Raw genomic sequence first — 17,939 nt, forward strand, 5'->3', positions numbered from 1 at the left:
TGTGAGCACTGAGTTGCCCAGAAAGGCTTCCTTGGGGTCAGGACATGCAGTGACATCCTGCCACTGTCACACAGGGGTTAGAGCCAATGACCATTGCATTTAACCCCATGTTCATCCAGAAATTGCCCAGAATGGCACATTTCTGAGCAGACACATGAAAACTGCATGGATTACCAGCTCAGGATACTTCTGGGCTTTAGGAGCTCCCTGTCCTTCACCTGGAGATATCAACATTCATTTCTTGACTGATGACAACCTTTGCTTAAGGAATGTCATGGAAATACCCCAGGGCTGTCAGCTGGAATTAACCCTCAGAGAATCAGCTCGGTGCAGAGCTGGAGCTCCTCTGCTCCACAAACCACCCCAGCTTCACTCCCAACCACACCAAGGCAGGGATGGACACAGCAGAGTGGCCGTGCTGCCTTTTGTGGGGCTTGGAGCTTCATTTTAGCCCTGAGAACTGGGAATTTTGTCCTTGGCAGACAAAAGGAACCATGGGCTTCATCAGGAGGTGATCAAGTGTTGGTTGGAGCTGTGTGTGTGACAGGCCACGTGTGAGGTGGTGATGGTGTTTTACAAAAGGCACTTGGGGCACTGTGCAAGGACCAGAGAGGTGAGATTCGTGTGTGCACCTGGGACAAGGGGCTGAGCATGAGCACTGGACCCAAGACAGATAAAGACCCAAAATCTGGCTGATTTCTCTAATTTGTAGTGCTGTTTTTTATGCCAGCTTTTCTTCCACGCCACTGGTTTATTCTGGCTGGGCTTTGGCATAAGGGCATTGCAGGAAACATTATGTGAGAGAGATTAATTAGAATTAAAACATTAGATCTCTAATCTCCCCACATTTAGGAAGTTTCAGATACCCATCTGAACTTTCTGGTCAGGCAGGCCCTGGTTCTAATCAAGCCTGGAGCTGAGAAACCTGATCTTTGAACTATAACTTTGTAGTTTGGTCCAAGCCCCAAAATAAATAGGAAATATTTATACTCATTCCAGTGTCTTGTGCACTTTCCCAAAAATGCAAAATTCTCCTGTTGAGTCACATTATGAAAATGTGTTTAGTGTTTATCCCTGCAGCTTAATCCCTCTGCAGTCTTGCTCTCCAGTTGAGCCACACTGGGAGGTATCAAATGTGACAATATTTTTATTCTACTTAAAAGAAGACACTGGATAATTAAAAGGAGATCATTGGGTTATTTGTGATAGGAAAAAGCAGAGAAAGTAGATTTTTGTCTACTGGCAACAAAGTGCAAAGAGGTGTCAGGGGAAATGTAATCACAATTATTTCTTGTCCTGTGGAGAAAAGGAAGGTCAAGGAATGTGCCACGTGACAGGGGATGGACAAGGGTATACAATGGATGGAAAAGGCTATAGGATAAAGATACAGGCCAAGAGGAAATTTGCTGGGGAAAAAAAATTAGCTTCCTGATACCAAACTATCCACAATTCAGGATCAAATTTTGACTGAAAAGATGGAACCACTGAATTTAAAATTATTTCTGCCAGTATTTTCAGAAAGAATTTCAGAACAGCACTGTTTGTTTAAGAAGTAACATAAATCAAAAGAAGGCAGCTAAGCAAATATGAAATAATCCTAAAAGGCAGGAAAATATTGAACTGTGAAATGATTGATGCATCTTAGTCAAAACAGAATAAAATGTCTCAAAAATATTTCCTGTTCAGGAAAAAAAATATAATTATTTAACCCATTCTCCACCATCTTTCCAAAACTCCAAGACTCATCTCTACCACATTTTCTGATTCACAAGGGACCTAAAATTAATCTGCCTTTTTCCAGCTGACAACAGGACAGGTATGGTGTTACCGATCCCCCTGATGGGAAGGGAAGCAGGGATTTACAGGGCATGTGACAGAAGCTGCATTTCAGTCCTAACTGATTTTTAATAGCAGCCTGCTCCTGAATTGCCACATGTCCAACCAGGGCTGCAGATAAACTATCCCAGATAAGCTACAGTCTGAACTGGAAGCCAAATTAGATAAATCTGGCTTTCTACCATCACTCTTTGAAATCTTGATGGTATCTTAAAATCACCGTGCACTTAGCAGCAGCAAGAGGCAGTTTCTGGGTGATAAAGATTGGGAAAAGGAAAGGATGGCTTCAGCTGTGGTGATTGTTAATCACTAGTGGGTGTTGGGTCTCCTGGGCATCAATCTCACTGTGTTTAAAAAAATAAAAAGAGGAAACGGTTTTTTATTTTATGGGTTCTCCTCTTTGCTAAGCCAGTGAGGTGTCCTAGAGCAGATGGCTGTGATTTGTGTTATCTCAGTGATTTGTGTTATCTCAGTGACTTGTGTTATCTCACTGCTTTGTCCAGTTTCTACCCAAGCCTGGAGAGTTCTCTTCCTATGAAAGGGCTTTTCCTTCTCTGTTTCCATCTGCAGTATCAGAGCTCCTGAACAGGTGGGGATACCTGTGGGTGGATACCTGTGGGAGCCACTGGGATTGGCCCAGTTGGTCAGAGCAGGGTGCTAATAAAGCCAAGGTTATGGTTTTGAGTCCTGTTTGGCCATTCACTTAAGAGCTGGACTCCATGATCCTTGGGGGTCTCTTCCAACCTGGAATATTCTGTGATTTCAGCTCCTGGAGTGGGGGTTCTGCTGTGGCAGCAGCTTGTGGGGCTGCCCTGCTCCAGCTCTGACATGAGAGCCCCTGCAGGAGGTGAGGGCTGCACTTTGGCCATCAGGGGACAGCGACAGGGCCAGGCAGCTGCAGGGGAAGGTCAAGCACCTGGGTCTGTCCCCGAGGCCAGGGAGGCTTTGTTTCCCTCCCTAACTGTGGAACTCTGTGCAGAAGGAAAAAACAATGTCACAGAATCCCAGAATGGTTTGGGTTGGAACCTTAAAGCCCATCCAGTTCCATCCCTGCCATGGGCAGGGACACCTCCCACCATCCCAGCCTGCTCCAAGCTCCATCCAGCCTGGCCTTGGACACTTCCAGGAATGGGACAGCCTCAAGTATCTCAGTCATCAAGCACTAAAGAGCCCCAAGACACAGAGAAGAGCTCAAACCTTGTGTGTCCTGCTCCAGCTGCTCCAGACCCCCTCCTAAGCAGGAGCAAGGCAATGCCATTGGGAAGGAGAGGCTTTCCAGCACTTTCCAGGCAGCTGGGCTGCTCACTTAGCAGATAAGCAAATATGAAGTGGCTCGGCTTTGGGGCTTAACAGAATGGCAAAGGATAAATTCTGAGCTAATCAACTGCCAGCTGATACCTTTGTTATGGTTTGTGCAGACAAAAAACCAGATCCTTCTTGAAACCCCTCAGTAGTTCAGACTGACGGTGGCGTGGACAAATGATCTGCTGGAACATCAGGAGTGTCACTGCCAGCTTTACAACCATGCTCACCACCTCCAGTCCACCAGCAATCAGTTAACTCCTTGTAAAAAAGTCTCTCAGAGACAGAACTTCTTGAAACAAAAGGGACAGGGTCACTTTTCTTTAAAAATGATAACCTCAGCCTGGAGGAAGATCTCCAGTTCCAGGTGGTGTAAATCAATTGCACTCAAGTGTTGCAATCTGGAGAGCTGTGGCATGGGAAATGCAGGTGTTGTCCTCGCCACAGTCACCAGCACTGAACTCTGAGGGGAAATTCCTCAGTAAAGAAACCCTTTATGAAAACAGAATATTTCCCTGTAGCTTGGCCCATCTGTTCCTTCCGAGCTGGGAAGGTGAAATGCCCTATGAATCTCACCCAGAAAGAAACACCCAGCAATTCCCGGGGAATAATTAAAAAGAATGATTTACCGCGGGCCGCAAAGCTCGTTACACGTGAAGAAAGACAAGAGCTGAAGCACGGTGGGGGCTTATCAGCTGCAGCCGCAGCTCGGAGCCGAGGGAACGGCCCTTCCATGGCTCTCAGACTGGATGTCTGGCTCCCCAGGTCAGTGGAAGTTTGCAGGAAGCCCAGGCACGCCAGGGTGTTGCTGTTTCCCCAGCAGGGCTCGGCAGGGAACACAAATACACAGCCAAGGAAGCGGTGGCAGCGGGATGGGGCGGGAAGGGCCTGCCCGGCCCCGGGGACAGACAGACGGCGAGCGAGGAGCACACAAAAGCAGCTCTAAGGTCAAATGTTTTCCTTCAGGCACTGAAGCCCTTCATGTTGAGATGCCCGTAGTGACCAAGAGGAGATGAATTGCTGCTGGAGATGAGATTTGGGAGGTTTTCCAGCTCAGCTGGGCAATCTCAGCTGTCCCCTCACACCTCCTCAGCCTGGAGCCGAGGGGTTTAAACCCCTCAGCGCTGCACTCAGCAGGATGTAGATTCAATCTCTCCTACAGCTCTTTATTTCCGTGTCTGTGCCTCTGAAACCTCCTCCTGACACACACACACAGAGGATTTTATACAGGATTTGGGGGTTTTTTCATTCCTGCACCGTGACAGCGATTTGTCTGGTGGTATTTGTCTCACAGCCCGAGCCTCGGAGCTGACATCGCCTCTCCCTTCAGGTGCTGCCAGCCCTGTGAGGATGATGAGCACGAAATGGCCTCTGAGGACAGCCATTCACTGCTGCTCATGTCCGTGAAATTCCTCAACATTCTCATTTTGCCTCTCACTTTGTTCCAGATAAAGATAATTCCCTCGCCCTCGCTATTTATTTTCTTCACTCAGCCATACCTAAGCTGGGGAGCCTGCACAGAGTTTCACAGGTTCTTTAAGTTCATGTTTTGACATAATCCCCATGAAGTTTGTCTTCATCAAGGTCAAAAAGCATCGAGAGGAGGTTTATAACCTGTTCTTTACAGTAATAGCAGCATTAGCAGTGCGGTGACACTTTGGGCAGAGCATTTTGGAAAGCTTCACAAGGAAACAGCCTGGCCTGCTGAATTCCCCCTGGTGACCCATCAAAGCTGCCAGTCTAGGTACAGGAGTAACTCCTATAAAGGCACTTGTTTTGAAACTGGATCTTTGAAAATAAAAGACCTTTCAGTTTGGCAGGCCAATGAAAAGAATTGGTGGTGGAATGTTTAGATTAAACAGAAAGCAGAATATTTTCTCTTTAGGCAAAACAAAAGTGACTGCAAAACCCCCAGAAGCCATTCTGAGTCAACATGAAGCATTCTGTTTTGGTCAAATGAAATGCATTCTTCCCCTGGAGATTACTGTTATGAACACAGGAATATTTGTAGAGAAAAAAATATTACTCTAAAAAGTGTTAACTTCAAAAATTCTAGAAGCAAAATGCTTCTTGCTGCCAAGCAAATAAAGGCAAAATGGAAAGACTTATTTTTAAAAAATCCCAACAAAACACCACAGAAAAAGAAGCCTCCATGCTTTGTCTGGAATTATGTTTCAAGCAGCAAAAGAATTTATAAATTCTGACCCCACCAGGTTTTAGGCAGGTTTGACTTTGTGGAAAATACTCCCCAGATTTACCTGAAGCCCCATTAAGTACAGGTCTCCCACCAGCAGCAATTAGCAGCTACTGAGTGGATAAAAACCAGGAAGGAAGCAGTGGAGGAAGTGTGTGTGGCTCTGGCCTTTGGGCTTTCATTTAGAAATTCTTGATCCATGGGGAGGGATCCTCTCTCCCTGCTGGGCTGTCAGGAGCTGGCACTGCTCACTCATCGCATCCTTCAAGTCTCCTCTGCTTTAAAGTGAGACCCTTCAGGATGTGATTTGAAGACACTGAATGCCTTGATTCAGAGCTAAAAGCATCTTGCTTTTCCCTTGGATGCAGCCTTCAATCCTGGAGGGTCCTGCCCAGGGCACAGCCTGTGTTCCGTGTGCTCTGACACCAAGCTGGGATCTGCAGCCAACCCTCCCAGCACTGCTGTGGGCAGGGACAGCCACTTTATCTGCAGGGCACCCAGCTCAGCAGCTGCCTATCTCAGCTGGCCCAGGTCTGGCAGCAAGTCTGCAGCCTCAAAGAAAGAAGAAATGCAGCTCCAGCTCTGTTCCCACTGGTAAAATCTTGGGAGAAGCAAGCCAAAGCCCAAAGCTGTCACCCCGGCCTTGCAGTTCTGTTTCTCACTTTCTGATTATCTCTGTGAACTGTCAAGAGGATTAAGGAGGCAGGAATCAGCTTCAAAGAACATCAGAAGCAAAATATGATCTCATCTGAGGGGCACTTCCATGCACTTCCAGCCCCTTTAGATATCTCATGGTGGGAAAGGGATGAGGCCAATGGGGCTGCTCATCCCTGGGCTGTGGCTGATGTGAACTCCACCCTGGTGCAGCACTTGGACCACCTCTCCTCACTCTCTTGGACCACACTCTTCACTCCTGCCCTTTCCTAGAGCTGACCAGCAGGGAGATGCTCCAGCAGGACAAGTTGTGCTTGGATGCATCCCCCTTTTCCCTCTGGAATGGCCTCAGCAGGACTTGTGCTCCCATAAAAACGTCTGTCTTGCTTCAAATTTGATTTCCTCGTGCTCTGGACTCCTGGCAGGGCTTCACTGTGGCTGGTGCCTTCATGGTTCCCACATGAGCTTTACAAGGAGTCAGAACTCAAATTTTCTGTGGGGGAATCTTCTGGATTTCCTCTGCTCTCATGAACACCAGTGCTGAGAACCAAAGAGGTGGAGGCAAATCACACCTTTAGTCCTGTGTTCCTCTCTCAGACTACCACTGAGGTGGTGAAACACCAGCAGCTGATGACTCTGTGTGAGGACACGCTGTTCAAATGTTCACTGTTTAATTGTTCACTTTTAAAATGTTTGTGTGTTCAAAGTGAGCCCTACTGGAACGAGCAGGAATTGGGGAATCCACCCTGTTCTGCTCAGCCCCTGGTGGGCAGCCAGCACTGGGCTCACACACAGCATTTTGTGCCTGCTGCACTCAGAGGAGGTGGGACTGGTGTTTCTGAAGCAGTTATTTGAGAAGCAGCTCTATCATGGCCATAATTATTTCAAGAAATAGAATAACAGCCCTGCTTTGCATAAAAGATGAAGGATGTTGTTGGCCCCATACATTGAGGAGGTGCCTCTTTTAGCCCTACAGCTGTGGCACAGCAAATGCCATTGGGGGTGGGCAGGAATCCCAGCCTGGAAACCTGGAGGAACTTTTCCAGACACTCTTTGGCAAGATGTGCCCAGCTCCAGTGACCTCAGCACTAAATTCACACAAGGTGGAGGCAGCAGGACTGGGTGGGCTCGTTCCTTGCTCTGATCACTGACTCAGGGGTACAAAATGTGCAGCAGATCCTTGACTGTGACACAGGGGCTGCTGGGGGAACATGGAGCTGAGGCAGGATTTGAGCCAGGAGCTCTTCCAGCTCACCCCCCCAGGACTCTGACTTTGCTGACACTGACAGTATTTCAAATAGCTGAGAGCTGCAAGTCCTGACTCCTGTCTAGACTGGAGCCTGGGGTAGCCCTTTGGGAAGGTGGAATGAATTTTTTTGCTTGATTTGCCCTTTTCTTCCTCCTTCTCTAAGCCATGTTACATTTTCTATGTGCTGGGAATATCTGTGTGTATATGTGAGACAGGAAAGGCAATGGGGTATTGGAAAATGTGGAATGTGGGACCTGGCATGATGGAAAAGATGGAATAAGGGGTGGATGCTGACCTGGTTTTGTCTGGAATAGTTTTTTTTTTTTCCTAGCTGGAGCAGTGCTTTGTTTTTGATTCAGTATAAGAATAAAGTGGATAACACACTGAGGGGACTACTGTCAAGAGGACAGTCTGTATTTTCACACACCTGCCCTGTCCCTTGGCACAGGGATCCCAAAGGCTGCAATAAATGGGGACATTCCTCACAGGGAGGTGTCCCTGGTCAGGAGGGGTAACTGCAGAAGGCAGATGGAAGCAGATGCTGTGTCTGGGTGGCTGTGGCAGCATTTCCCATGGAGCTGCCACTGCAGTGTGGGACCAGACCCTGTCTTTCCCTGCAGAGATTATCCCTCAGAGCTGAGATGGAACTAACTCAGTTAAGAACTCCCAACTATTTCTGTTCCAGCCCTGGGCTACTCTGTATTTCCAGCAGGGAGATGGGCAACAGGAGAAGGGATTGTCTTCCTTTTTAATGATGATCCTTGGGACTTGCAGCTGCAGCAGGAGGCAGAATAGGCCTCGGGAGCAATTAATTCAGGATGAAGCTCCTGAGCTGTGCCTCCCTCAGTGCCCAAGCGCAGCTGAGGGGTGGCAGCTGCCCCTCCTGACCCCAGGGATGAGCAGGGTCACAGCTCCACCACCCCACAGGGAGAGCTGTGAGTGCCAGGTCCTGCCAGAGCTCCCAGAGCCCTCCAGGGAGGCTGGGAAAGCAGGAGCAGCACAGGAAATAATGGCCAATAACAGGGCTTCCGATACAATCATGTTCTCATCTCAGTGTCAAGCGGCCGGCCAGGAATGAAGGGAAAATACCATTCCCCTTCCTTTTTTGGCAATAATGGTTTGTAACCTCAGAGGAATCTCCAGCCTTCAGGGGCTGGCTCCACATTTTCTGCCTGCACCTGGCTCAGCCTCACAAACACCCCGCTGAGCACTTGCTCTCTCCACAAAACATCCACAGAGATGAGCTTTGAGCCTCACCCCTGTCTGGCACTGCCAGAATCTGTGAATTCCCTCACTTGGAGACAGCTGATGGGATTCTCAGTGCTGCCCAGACACTGCCACAGCAATTTCCTTCAAAAGGCAAGTTTAAACATTGAAGAAAGCCATAGGTGTGCTCTGAACTTCTTGTTTAAGTCCAGAGCAGTTTCCTCATCTCCAGGGCAGTCTGCTGGCTTCTAACAAATATCCACAGGAACTGAACGGCAGGAAGAGCATGCCCTGAGGACAGATCCATGCTGAGGTATAAATAGCTTAATTTCACAGGACCAAGCAGCTTCCTCAGCCTGGCAGGGCAGATCCCAGCAGGAACCTGCAGCTCCTGGGGCAGAGCCCTGCTTTGGGGTGCACAGGACAAGCCAGAGGATTTTCCACCCACTTTTCCTTCCATGGCTTTTCAAGCACAGGAGTCTGAGTAAGAGCTTTTAGAGCAGGGAGGACGTGGGACACAATTAAAGTGCACCTGAGAGGGTGATTTTGTGCTGTTTGTCAGGAGAACCTTGGCAAGCAGGAGGACATCCTGCCTTTTTTTTTAGATCAGCTCTGTTCCAAGAGCATCCCTGGCGAGGCATTTCATAACTTGGGATATTTTCTTCAGGAAAGTGCTCAGGCAGTCCCAAAAGTTCCGCAACGTTTCCTGCACGTGCTCCTGCCACAGAGTAATGAGGGGCTGGGTAGGCAGCCAGGGCACTGAATCTGGACAGAGAATTGAGTTTCCTGGAGCGTGGGACAGGCTGGGTTAACAATGCTGGACCTGGGGCATCTGAGCTGGGTGTAATGGGAAAAGGAAACAGCTCAGCACAAGAACCAGGGTGGATAAAGCAACTAGAGCACCAAGAAAAAAACAGAGAAAGGAAATAGAAAGGGAGAAAAAAAATTGCTTCAGGAACTAAGAAGTAACGCCAAAAAGCACTTTCCAATTAGAGGAAAACTTGCTGGGAAAGCAGGATAAGGGTAAAATGGGACTGTTTTCAACAGGCAGGAAAGTGTCACCCACATGAATCGAGCAGGTGTGTTCACCTGGAGGTGCAAGAGCTGAATTTAGCTGTGTGGATGTATCAGAGTCCCCTGGGAGATGGAAATCACTTCTTGTGTTGCTTCACCATCATTGGCAACACCCTGAGACCCTGAGTCAGAGCTGACAGGCAAGATTTGTGTTTTCTGGAGGTGTAGGTTTGCAGCTCTCTTCAAATACCATCAGACAAACTCACTGCCTCTGCAGCATTTGTGTAAGAGGATTCAAAGAACCACAAATTGGCTTTTACCAGGAAAATGAAATTAATTCGCATGATTATTTGTGGGCAAGTGAAGGGTGAGCCAATCCAGCACCAGAAGAGTTCATGTCATCTCCTATTCAAGGCACTAAAAGTCAGCTCCTTCATCTGAGGAGTCATAATCTCAGCTTGGAAGATCCAAGATGATTCAGTGTTTAGTAATGCATTTGTCAAGTAGATTTGAAAAAAACTCAGTATTTGGGGGGAATATTCTAACAAAAATTCCCATTATTGGAATGGTGGTTCAATAGGTTGCATTCACTTAATCACAGAGGACCATGCTCCTCTGAAGTTCCTGCTTCCTTTAATTCCTGGATCTGAATTCAATTATTCTGAAATGTGGGAGAGAGGCAGCTCAAAGGGAACAAAAATGAGCAATGGGACACTTTTTACAGTAAAATATATCCAATGCAGTCACCCAACTCTGCTAGGAATGTCTCACAGATATAAGGACAAATGTGTAGGAGGGGAGGAATTACAAAGCATTCTGCTGGGAAGGCCCATGCCTGGGGAGGAAGGGAAAGAGAGAGGGCTTGGGCATTCAGGATGAGTCTTTGGAAAGGCACTGTGACAGCAAAGTCCTTCAGGATTGAAGAATTTAGTCTTAAAAGAAAAGGATGTTTAAGGAAGTAGCTGTTACTTGGGACACTAAACTGATGGGACAATCCAGCCTTCAAGTCCTGAACTGAACAGGATGGGTAATCTCTGGTTCTCACATCCATGTCCCTGGGAATTCAGCTGCCATGAAAAACCAGATGCATTTGGTCTGTTCAGAGTGTCAGAGCTTCTGCTCCCTCCTGGGCCAGCAGAGAGGTGGAAGTCCCTGCACTGCTGGTTCTGCCTCACGCAGCTCCCAGAGCCCAACACTACTTAAAAAGCAGAATCCTTACCTTGGACAAAGACATAGACCCTGGCCACGAGCCCCTGGTGCTCGGGGGTGCTGCTGAGGGCACAGCTGAAGTAGCCGGTGTCGTTGGCCGTGGCTCTCCTGAGGACGAGCTGGCTGCAGCCCAGCCTGGGGCCATCGCGGCAGCCGCTCACGTGCACGCGCGGGTTGTCCTCCCTCAGCTGCCAGCTCACCGACGGGGCTCCCCTGCCAGCACAACACGTCCAAATTACACTGCATTCGGGCAAAACTGGGGCTTCTTCCTGGCCAGTCCTCCCCAGTGCTCCTACCCTTGCCAATCCCAAAAAAATTGTAAAGGTCGCCGAGACTGTGACAAAATCCCCTTCCACCCATACTGCACTGTCAAAGACATTCTAGGGTTTGTACTAATACTTTCCCTACTCATCTCCCTGGCCCTATTCTCCCCCAACCTCCTAGGAGACCCAGAAAACTTTACCCCAGCTAACCCACTAGTCACCCCTCCACACATCAAACCCAAATGATACTTCCTGTTTGCACTTCTACCCATCAGAAATTGAGCTGGATCACCTTGCACTGTTCCCCAGACATTCCTGAAATACTCCCTGGGAACTGCAGCAAGCTCCTGGAGAAAAGTTTAATTTCTCTTCTAACACACTGCCTGAACACAAGTTTGTTTTTATAACACTGTATTTTAGCCACTTCAAACATTACAAAGCATCAGATGAAATTATATGTTTGTTCGAGGAGGAGGATTTTGCATATTTTAAAAGCTAAATTAATGTATATTTTCTTGCACTGAGGCTGCATGGAGAGATGAGGATATTTATGTAATTTTTCATCACCTTTCTTGCTTAATCAGCAGTGACTCAGTCTTGATTTTTGTGAAGGGCCTGAAACTAATCAGGTTACAAATCTGGGAATATCTGCTCAGGACACATTTTTTCCAATTCCCCTTGTGGCAACAGCCAGAACATCAAGCCAGGAGGGCAGAGGATGAGACATTCACCCCACCTGACCACTCTGCTGCTGGATCTCCGAGCACAGTTCATGAAAAATGCAATTCCATGGAGTTCAGGCCAAAAAGCAGGGCCTGGGTGTCACCTGCTGTGGGACCCAGAGCTCCCAGCTGATCTAAGTCACAGCTGGATGTGCTGGAAGCATCAGGCCATGGCAGCAGGAGCTCCTGGAGCTCCCTCTGAGGGCTCTGGGGATGGACCAGAGCTACCACACAGGCCTAGGAATTGAAGATGATGGTGGTTTTTGTAAAAAACTGGTTTTTAATGTGAAAACTGGCAGGTTGGGGGTTAATCTCCTGTGGATTTTCCTGGGGAAGAAGTTGGTGCTGGAGAGAGGGAGTTGTGTGTGTGTTTGCACTCTTCCCGAGAACAGGGGGGTTGGCTCTCCCTTCTCACTCACAGTTCCCACTGGCATTTGCTGGGCTGAGGAAGGAGTGAGAATCCCTGGACTTCCTCAGCTCGGTGCTGCCAGGGAGAAATCCAGTGCAGGCATGCTGACCCAGGACTGAGATGGCAATGCCCAAAGTGTGAATGTATGAAATTCCCAGTTAGCCAAGGACTCAGAGTTCCAGTGGCCTGCAGGGGTGCAATAGGTGCAGTCAGAGCACGTTTGCCAGGACATCCAGTGACATTTCCACAAACATCCTCTTGGCCCTCGCTCCTGCCCGTCCCTCTGTCGCCTTCCTGGAGAGGAGGCGGACGTGGAGCTCTTGAGGTTATTCTCAGCACCAGGCTGATGGGAGCACTGGCAAAGCGGGAATATCCTCTCTGCTGAGCAGCCTCGCCCTTGTTCTTGGATGTTCTGGTGGTTGGACAGTCCCACCCCACGTCAGAGCAGCTTCCCATTGTCCTTCCTAGCACCCAGAGCTCTGGCCCACCCTACCAACGTCACTGGTGACTCCAGGACTGGGATTGCTGGCCTGGAATAGGGAACAGAGCCAGTTCACACGGAGACACAGATCCCAGCACGTCACTGTGTCCCTGCCCCTCGTCACCCACACCCCTCTGGTGTCCATCCAAGCTCTGGCGGCTCTGCAGGGCAGCACTGGCATTTCACACCTGTGCTTCCTTAAAGCTTTCTCCCCCTACATCCATTATCCTGGTGGAAGGTGAAGCCTTTGGCTGTTGCTTTGGGATTTTCACACATCTGCCAGAAGGGAGTGGCAGCAGCAGCTTTGGCCCCACTACCACAAACCAGGAAATCTTGGCCAAGAACCTCAAAAGCCCAGAGTCGAAGGGAGGATGGACATTCCTGCAGACCTGCTGGGGCTGTGCCCCACACAGCCCAAATGCCCCTGGAAGCACAAAGAATTCCAGAGCTCCCCTGGACCAGGAGCTAACCTGTGAGTGTGGCAGAGGAGGCAGGAGGGCAGACATCCCCAGAGGGGCTGATCCAGGGAATCTTGCATTCTGAAACCACAGTTTCCTTCTCTTCCCAGGTTTTAATCGCCTGAGCCAAGGAGCTGAAGTGCTCTGGGCCCTGGTCCCATGTTACACCCCATGCTCACACCCTCTTGTGTTTCTCAGACCTGTCATGAGGATTTCTTGCTTTGCATCCATAAAGCAATGTGGGACTGAAGTGCTTGTAACTCCTTCAATTATTTATTGATTTGGTGATACGAGAAAAGTAGGGTGCTCCTCCAGATTAAACAGGTGGGGGATGGAGAACTGCTGGGAAATGTTGATTTAATTGGCCTGGGGCACCCCAGGGACTTTGAGTCCACTCAGGTTTTATGGAGAGCACCACTGAGATGTTAAAGGACTGCTCAGACTTTATTGCCATCATGTTTGCTGTTTGCCAAGCTAAAAATACCACTGGAAGGTTATTGTGACCTCGTAAGCCACATGGCAAGCTGGAGGGATTTGGAAAAAAGCTGCCTCACACTCCAGAAGACATCCCAAATTTACACAGTCTGAGCCCATTCACCTTTCACTATAACAAAGAATTAAATAGTCTGGGACAAAAATCAGAAGGGATGTGTCAGCGAAACCTAAAGCTTAGATTCATCTCCTCACTGCTTTTTTTTTCCTGTTTTCAGTAACTTCTGTTGCAGGAAACCATCCAGGTAGTGGCGCCAGCCAAGGGAACCTTTGCAAGAAGGTGTAAAATCCATGTGTGTGTGTGAGAGAGAGAGAAATTATGAGAATTTGTGTTACCTTGGGCTTTTTTCCTACAACACTCTCAGAGAAAAACCTGAGAAACATCCTCTGGCAGTAGTGAAGTGTAAAAATCCCACTCAGAACAAGTAACACCTCCATCCATCTCAGTCTGGGGCCTTTTGTGGGACCCAGCAGCTGCTGCATGTTCTGGCACAGCAGAGTGCTCTGGGTTTGCTCCTTCCTCTTATGTCAGCTGTATCCCTGTTCCCAGAGCATCCTCTCCTTGTCATCACCAAAATCCTGCTGGTCCTTGCATGGCTGGTGGCACACATTGTGCCAGGACTGAGGCACTGCTGTGATTTACAGCAGCAGCACTTTGGTTTTTCACAAGTCCTGGTTAAATTTGATTTAAAGAACATGTTATGTTTAAACTGGCTGCGTCTTTGAATGTACACACAGTGACTGCTGCTTATTTAAGTGTCTGTGATGGGCTAGGTGGCAGTTCCTGGTGATCTTTGTTGTTCCCTCATGGACAGGGAGCAAAGGAGTGATTTTAGCTGCAGAGGAGCTGAATCTGCCCCTGTTTCAGGGAGGATTTCCAGCCATGTCCTCAAGCACAGCACGTCCCACTGCCATGAGCTCTCCCCTGTGCTGACTCAGGGCTTTGCTTGGGCCCCTGAACAACACAACACAAAGCACTTGGCCAAGCTGACCCCAGACTCCCCTCCCTGCTCTGTCACAGCCCATCCAACTCCCTCCACACAGCCCCAGCTCCCAGCTGGCCGAGCATCAGGCTCGGCTCTGTCCTGGAGCTCTGCTGGGCCAAACCAATCAACACAAGGACAAAAATCCAGCATTGTTTGGAGCAATCCTTACCAGCATTTTATTTTTAGGGTGTCTCCTGGTGAGATGACGATTTGGTCCTTGGAAGTGCTCAGCCTTGGTTTTTGAAGAAGCTCTTCCTCAGCGAGACCTGACCCAAAAAAAGGAAGAAACCATTATTAGTTTAGACGGGCTATTCAGTGGTGTCAAAGCAGCACAATGCACTCGAGACAAACTCTTTGTTTTGTAAATAGTTCTTAATTTGGGGGCCCACACAGTGCTGCATTTATCCTTGGCCAGGAGATGCCCTCAGTTTGTTTTTGTTTCCTTTATTCCTCTCTTTCTTTTCTGACACCAAGCACCTGCATTTCTGCCAGTAGTGTTTTGCGCCAGCTTTATTACTGAATTATTGCAGATTTAGGAGAACAGATCTGTGTCAAAAGGATTTTGCACACATATAAAAATGGAAGGAGTCACGTCCTTGGAAAATAATTTGATGGGTGAACTCATACATTACTTTTTAATTAATGGGAGAAAACAATAATTCTGGGGAACAGCTCTGTGAAGCAACTGTGATATTAAAGGCAAATTGGAAGACCTGGTGTTTCCTAAATGACCATTCCCAAATTCTGCATCTGAACGGAACCCCAGGCTCTGTGGGCACTGTGGTTGGGGTAATGCTCCCAGGGGAATCTGTGATTTTGTCAGGTCTCTGATGACCAGGGGCATTAATGACAGCAGTGACAAAGATCTCTCTCATCATCTCCTGGCCCAGGAAATGTCTCCTGCCTGTGGAACTGTCCCTAGGGACAATCTGAGTGTTCATCTACAATGAGACAATGTTCAGAAAGTGAAACAGAAGAACCAGAAGTGGAGGTTGGCCAGGCTGGTTGCTTTGTCCAAATTCAAAGTAACATAATCAAGGAGAGGAGAAACCAGGCTCTGATAAGGATCTCCACTTCCAAAGCTCTGACATTAAAGCCGTGTTTTCTTTCCCCTCCTGCTCCTCAGATTTCTCTCTTCTCCTGTGCCTCAAACTCGATAAGGCAGAAATCCTCCCTGGGCTCCCAGCACGGGCATGATTTGCAGCAGACAGGGAGATAACATATCTGGCAGAAAGAGAAACACTAGGCTTTAACTTTTCAACTGCACGAAGCAGTGATTTTCCTGCCCCCACCTCTCTACTCTCATCTCCGAGCTGCTTGATTTCAGTAAATTGCTCTCTGCCTGGCATCAGTGTGGGCAGTGACTCACTCCCACTTTGGAGTCTCTGGCTTCTTCCAGGAGCTCTTGGAGCTCCCATCAGGAACTCAGCAGATGCCAAGTAACCTCATGGCACCACAGAGTCCTTCAGAGGGGATCCTGCCCAGACACCACGGTGCTGGACTGCCTTGGAGCCCCTGACCCTCCCTACAGATCCTGGCTGAGGCTTTGAACCAGTCCTGGCCACCAGACACAGATCCAGCCCACTCCCCCTGCTCTGCCACTACTGCTCCATCTCCAAGGCCCTTGGGGTCTGGCCAACCCCAGCTCCCTCCAGTGGCTCTGTGTGACATTATTTAGCACCTCCAAACTGCCTTTCCATGGCATGCTGGGCAAGCAGAGCAGCTGGGGGCTCCAGCCCTGCAGTTCCCATTTGTTTGGGAAGCACTGCCATTCCTCAACATCCTCAGGATGGCACACACAGGGAGCAGCACCACATTGAGCTGAGAACCAACAGAAAAAGCCCCCAACTCTGCAGGAGGAGCCACTGCCAGGCAAGCCCATCCTTGCTCTTGGCTCCAAGGCCCCTCTGGTTTCCAGGCAGAGCCAGTTCCCACCGGGAATGGGCTGAGCTTGGCACAGGTTCTCTCATGGTGCTGAGGCATTTCACAGCTCCCTCAGACTGACTGTGCTGAGCTTTGCAAAAATGCTCCAGGATATGGCCAACAGCTTCCAATTTGTCTGTCAAATGCCATGAATTTGCCAGCTGAGGGGGGATTGGGGTCCGTGTAGCTCTCCCAGGATCTGCTCTGGGCTCTTGATGCTGTGACTTCAGCCAGGACTTAGAAAATCCTGGGGTTTGAAACAAAATTATTTCTCTCCTCTTGTGCCTTCAGTTGTTCTTAGGGCTTAGGAGGGGCTCAGCCTCTGGATTGTAGCTCTCCTGAGCAAGTGTGGCACTGTCAGAGGGTCTGGGGTCAGAGCCTGAGCTCTGCTCTGACTGTAGAATCTTCAGGCTTTTACAACATTTGACACCATTCTTGCTAAGAGAAATAAAAGTATTTTTCAATTATTCTGGTTTTGCTTCTGAGTTACTTCTTGCCCAAAGTTTATTTTGGCTTCAGGAGCTGAAGAACAGAATAAGCAAAGTGGAATTTCAGTGCTTTTCTACTCCACAGAGGACAGGAGGAGAATTCCTGTGCCACACACATCTGGTTCCTGCTGGCAGGTGACAGAGGGTTTATATAAACAGCCTGTGCCCCACACCACTGCTGAGTGGGCTGGGAAAAGAACATTTTGAGGGCAAAACAGAGAGAGTCATGGGGGCAAGGTCAGGCTGTGCTAGGGCAGAACACCTAATGCCAAACTGGCAGAGTGAGACCTCACAATGTTCATAACCTCCCCTGGCCCCTTTAGAGCTAGACTTGTCTTTTAGGAGGCAAAGCTGGGGACAGCCCCAGGGTATGTTGGATGAGGAGGAAGGATCAGCTCCACTTTCATATTAGCTGTGTGTGTTTGAGGAGATTCATGCCTTTATGAAGGTGTTAGGATGCTGCGCAGGAGAATTAAGCACATTCCTGGCAGTGCACCCCCTCTTTTCCACAGCCCTGCTCCCCAACCTTTGTCCCTAAAGCCAGGACCCAGGGTGGAGATGGAGACCTGCTGGGCTGGATCTTGCTGCAGCTGAAGTGCTCTGATTGCACTGCTCAAATTCCAATGCCCCGGCCTAAGAGAACATTGTCCTCTCCTCCCTGATAAATAATTTTGGTCCTGCTCTAGGGCTACAAGGGACATAAAATTAAAAGCAAGCCATCATTACTGTGTCATGACCATGGCAAAGCTCCTTGTGAGAGCCACAAGAAGAGTCCTGGGTGCCACAGCTGTCCCTGCCATCCCCTGTGGAGCTGACCCTGCTCTGGGTGTGCTCCTGGGGCACATCCTTCCCTAGATGCCCTGGCATGGTTTGAGATGAGGTGCTGGAGTGACAATCCTGCCGGTCTGGCAGAGCCACAAAGGGGTCTCAGCAGCACAAAGGGGTCTCAGCAGCACAAAGGGGTCTCAGCAGCACATCCCCTGTGTGAGCCATGGGGGAAGGACAGGCTGCTCAGGGGAGGGACACCTCTGCTCAGGCTCCTCACTCCCTGCC

At 49.0% G+C, this 17,939-nt stretch overlaps 1 protein-coding gene across 1 annotated transcript in view; it reads right to left on the reverse strand.

The window, feature by feature from the left end:
* Positions 1 to 17,939, reverse strand: part of LOC115914822 (vascular endothelial growth factor receptor kdr-like) — a 123,327-nt gene that overhangs the window by 74,587 nt on the left and 30,801 nt on the right. The window contains exons 2-3 of the mRNA XM_030967602.1: positions 14,645 to 14,741; positions 10,675 to 10,877 (exon numbers count right to left, since the gene is read on the reverse strand). Coding sequence (XP_030823462.1) covers positions 10,675 to 10,877; positions 14,645 to 14,741 — 300 coding nt within the window. The remainder of the gene's footprint in view (positions 1 to 10,674; positions 10,878 to 14,644; positions 14,742 to 17,939) is intronic.

This window comes from Camarhynchus parvulus, chromosome 4A (genome assembly GCF_901933205.1).
Source record: "Camarhynchus parvulus chromosome 4A, STF_HiC, whole genome shotgun sequence".
NCBI classification, from domain to species: domain Eukaryota; kingdom Metazoa; phylum Chordata; class Aves; order Passeriformes; family Thraupidae; genus Camarhynchus; species Camarhynchus parvulus.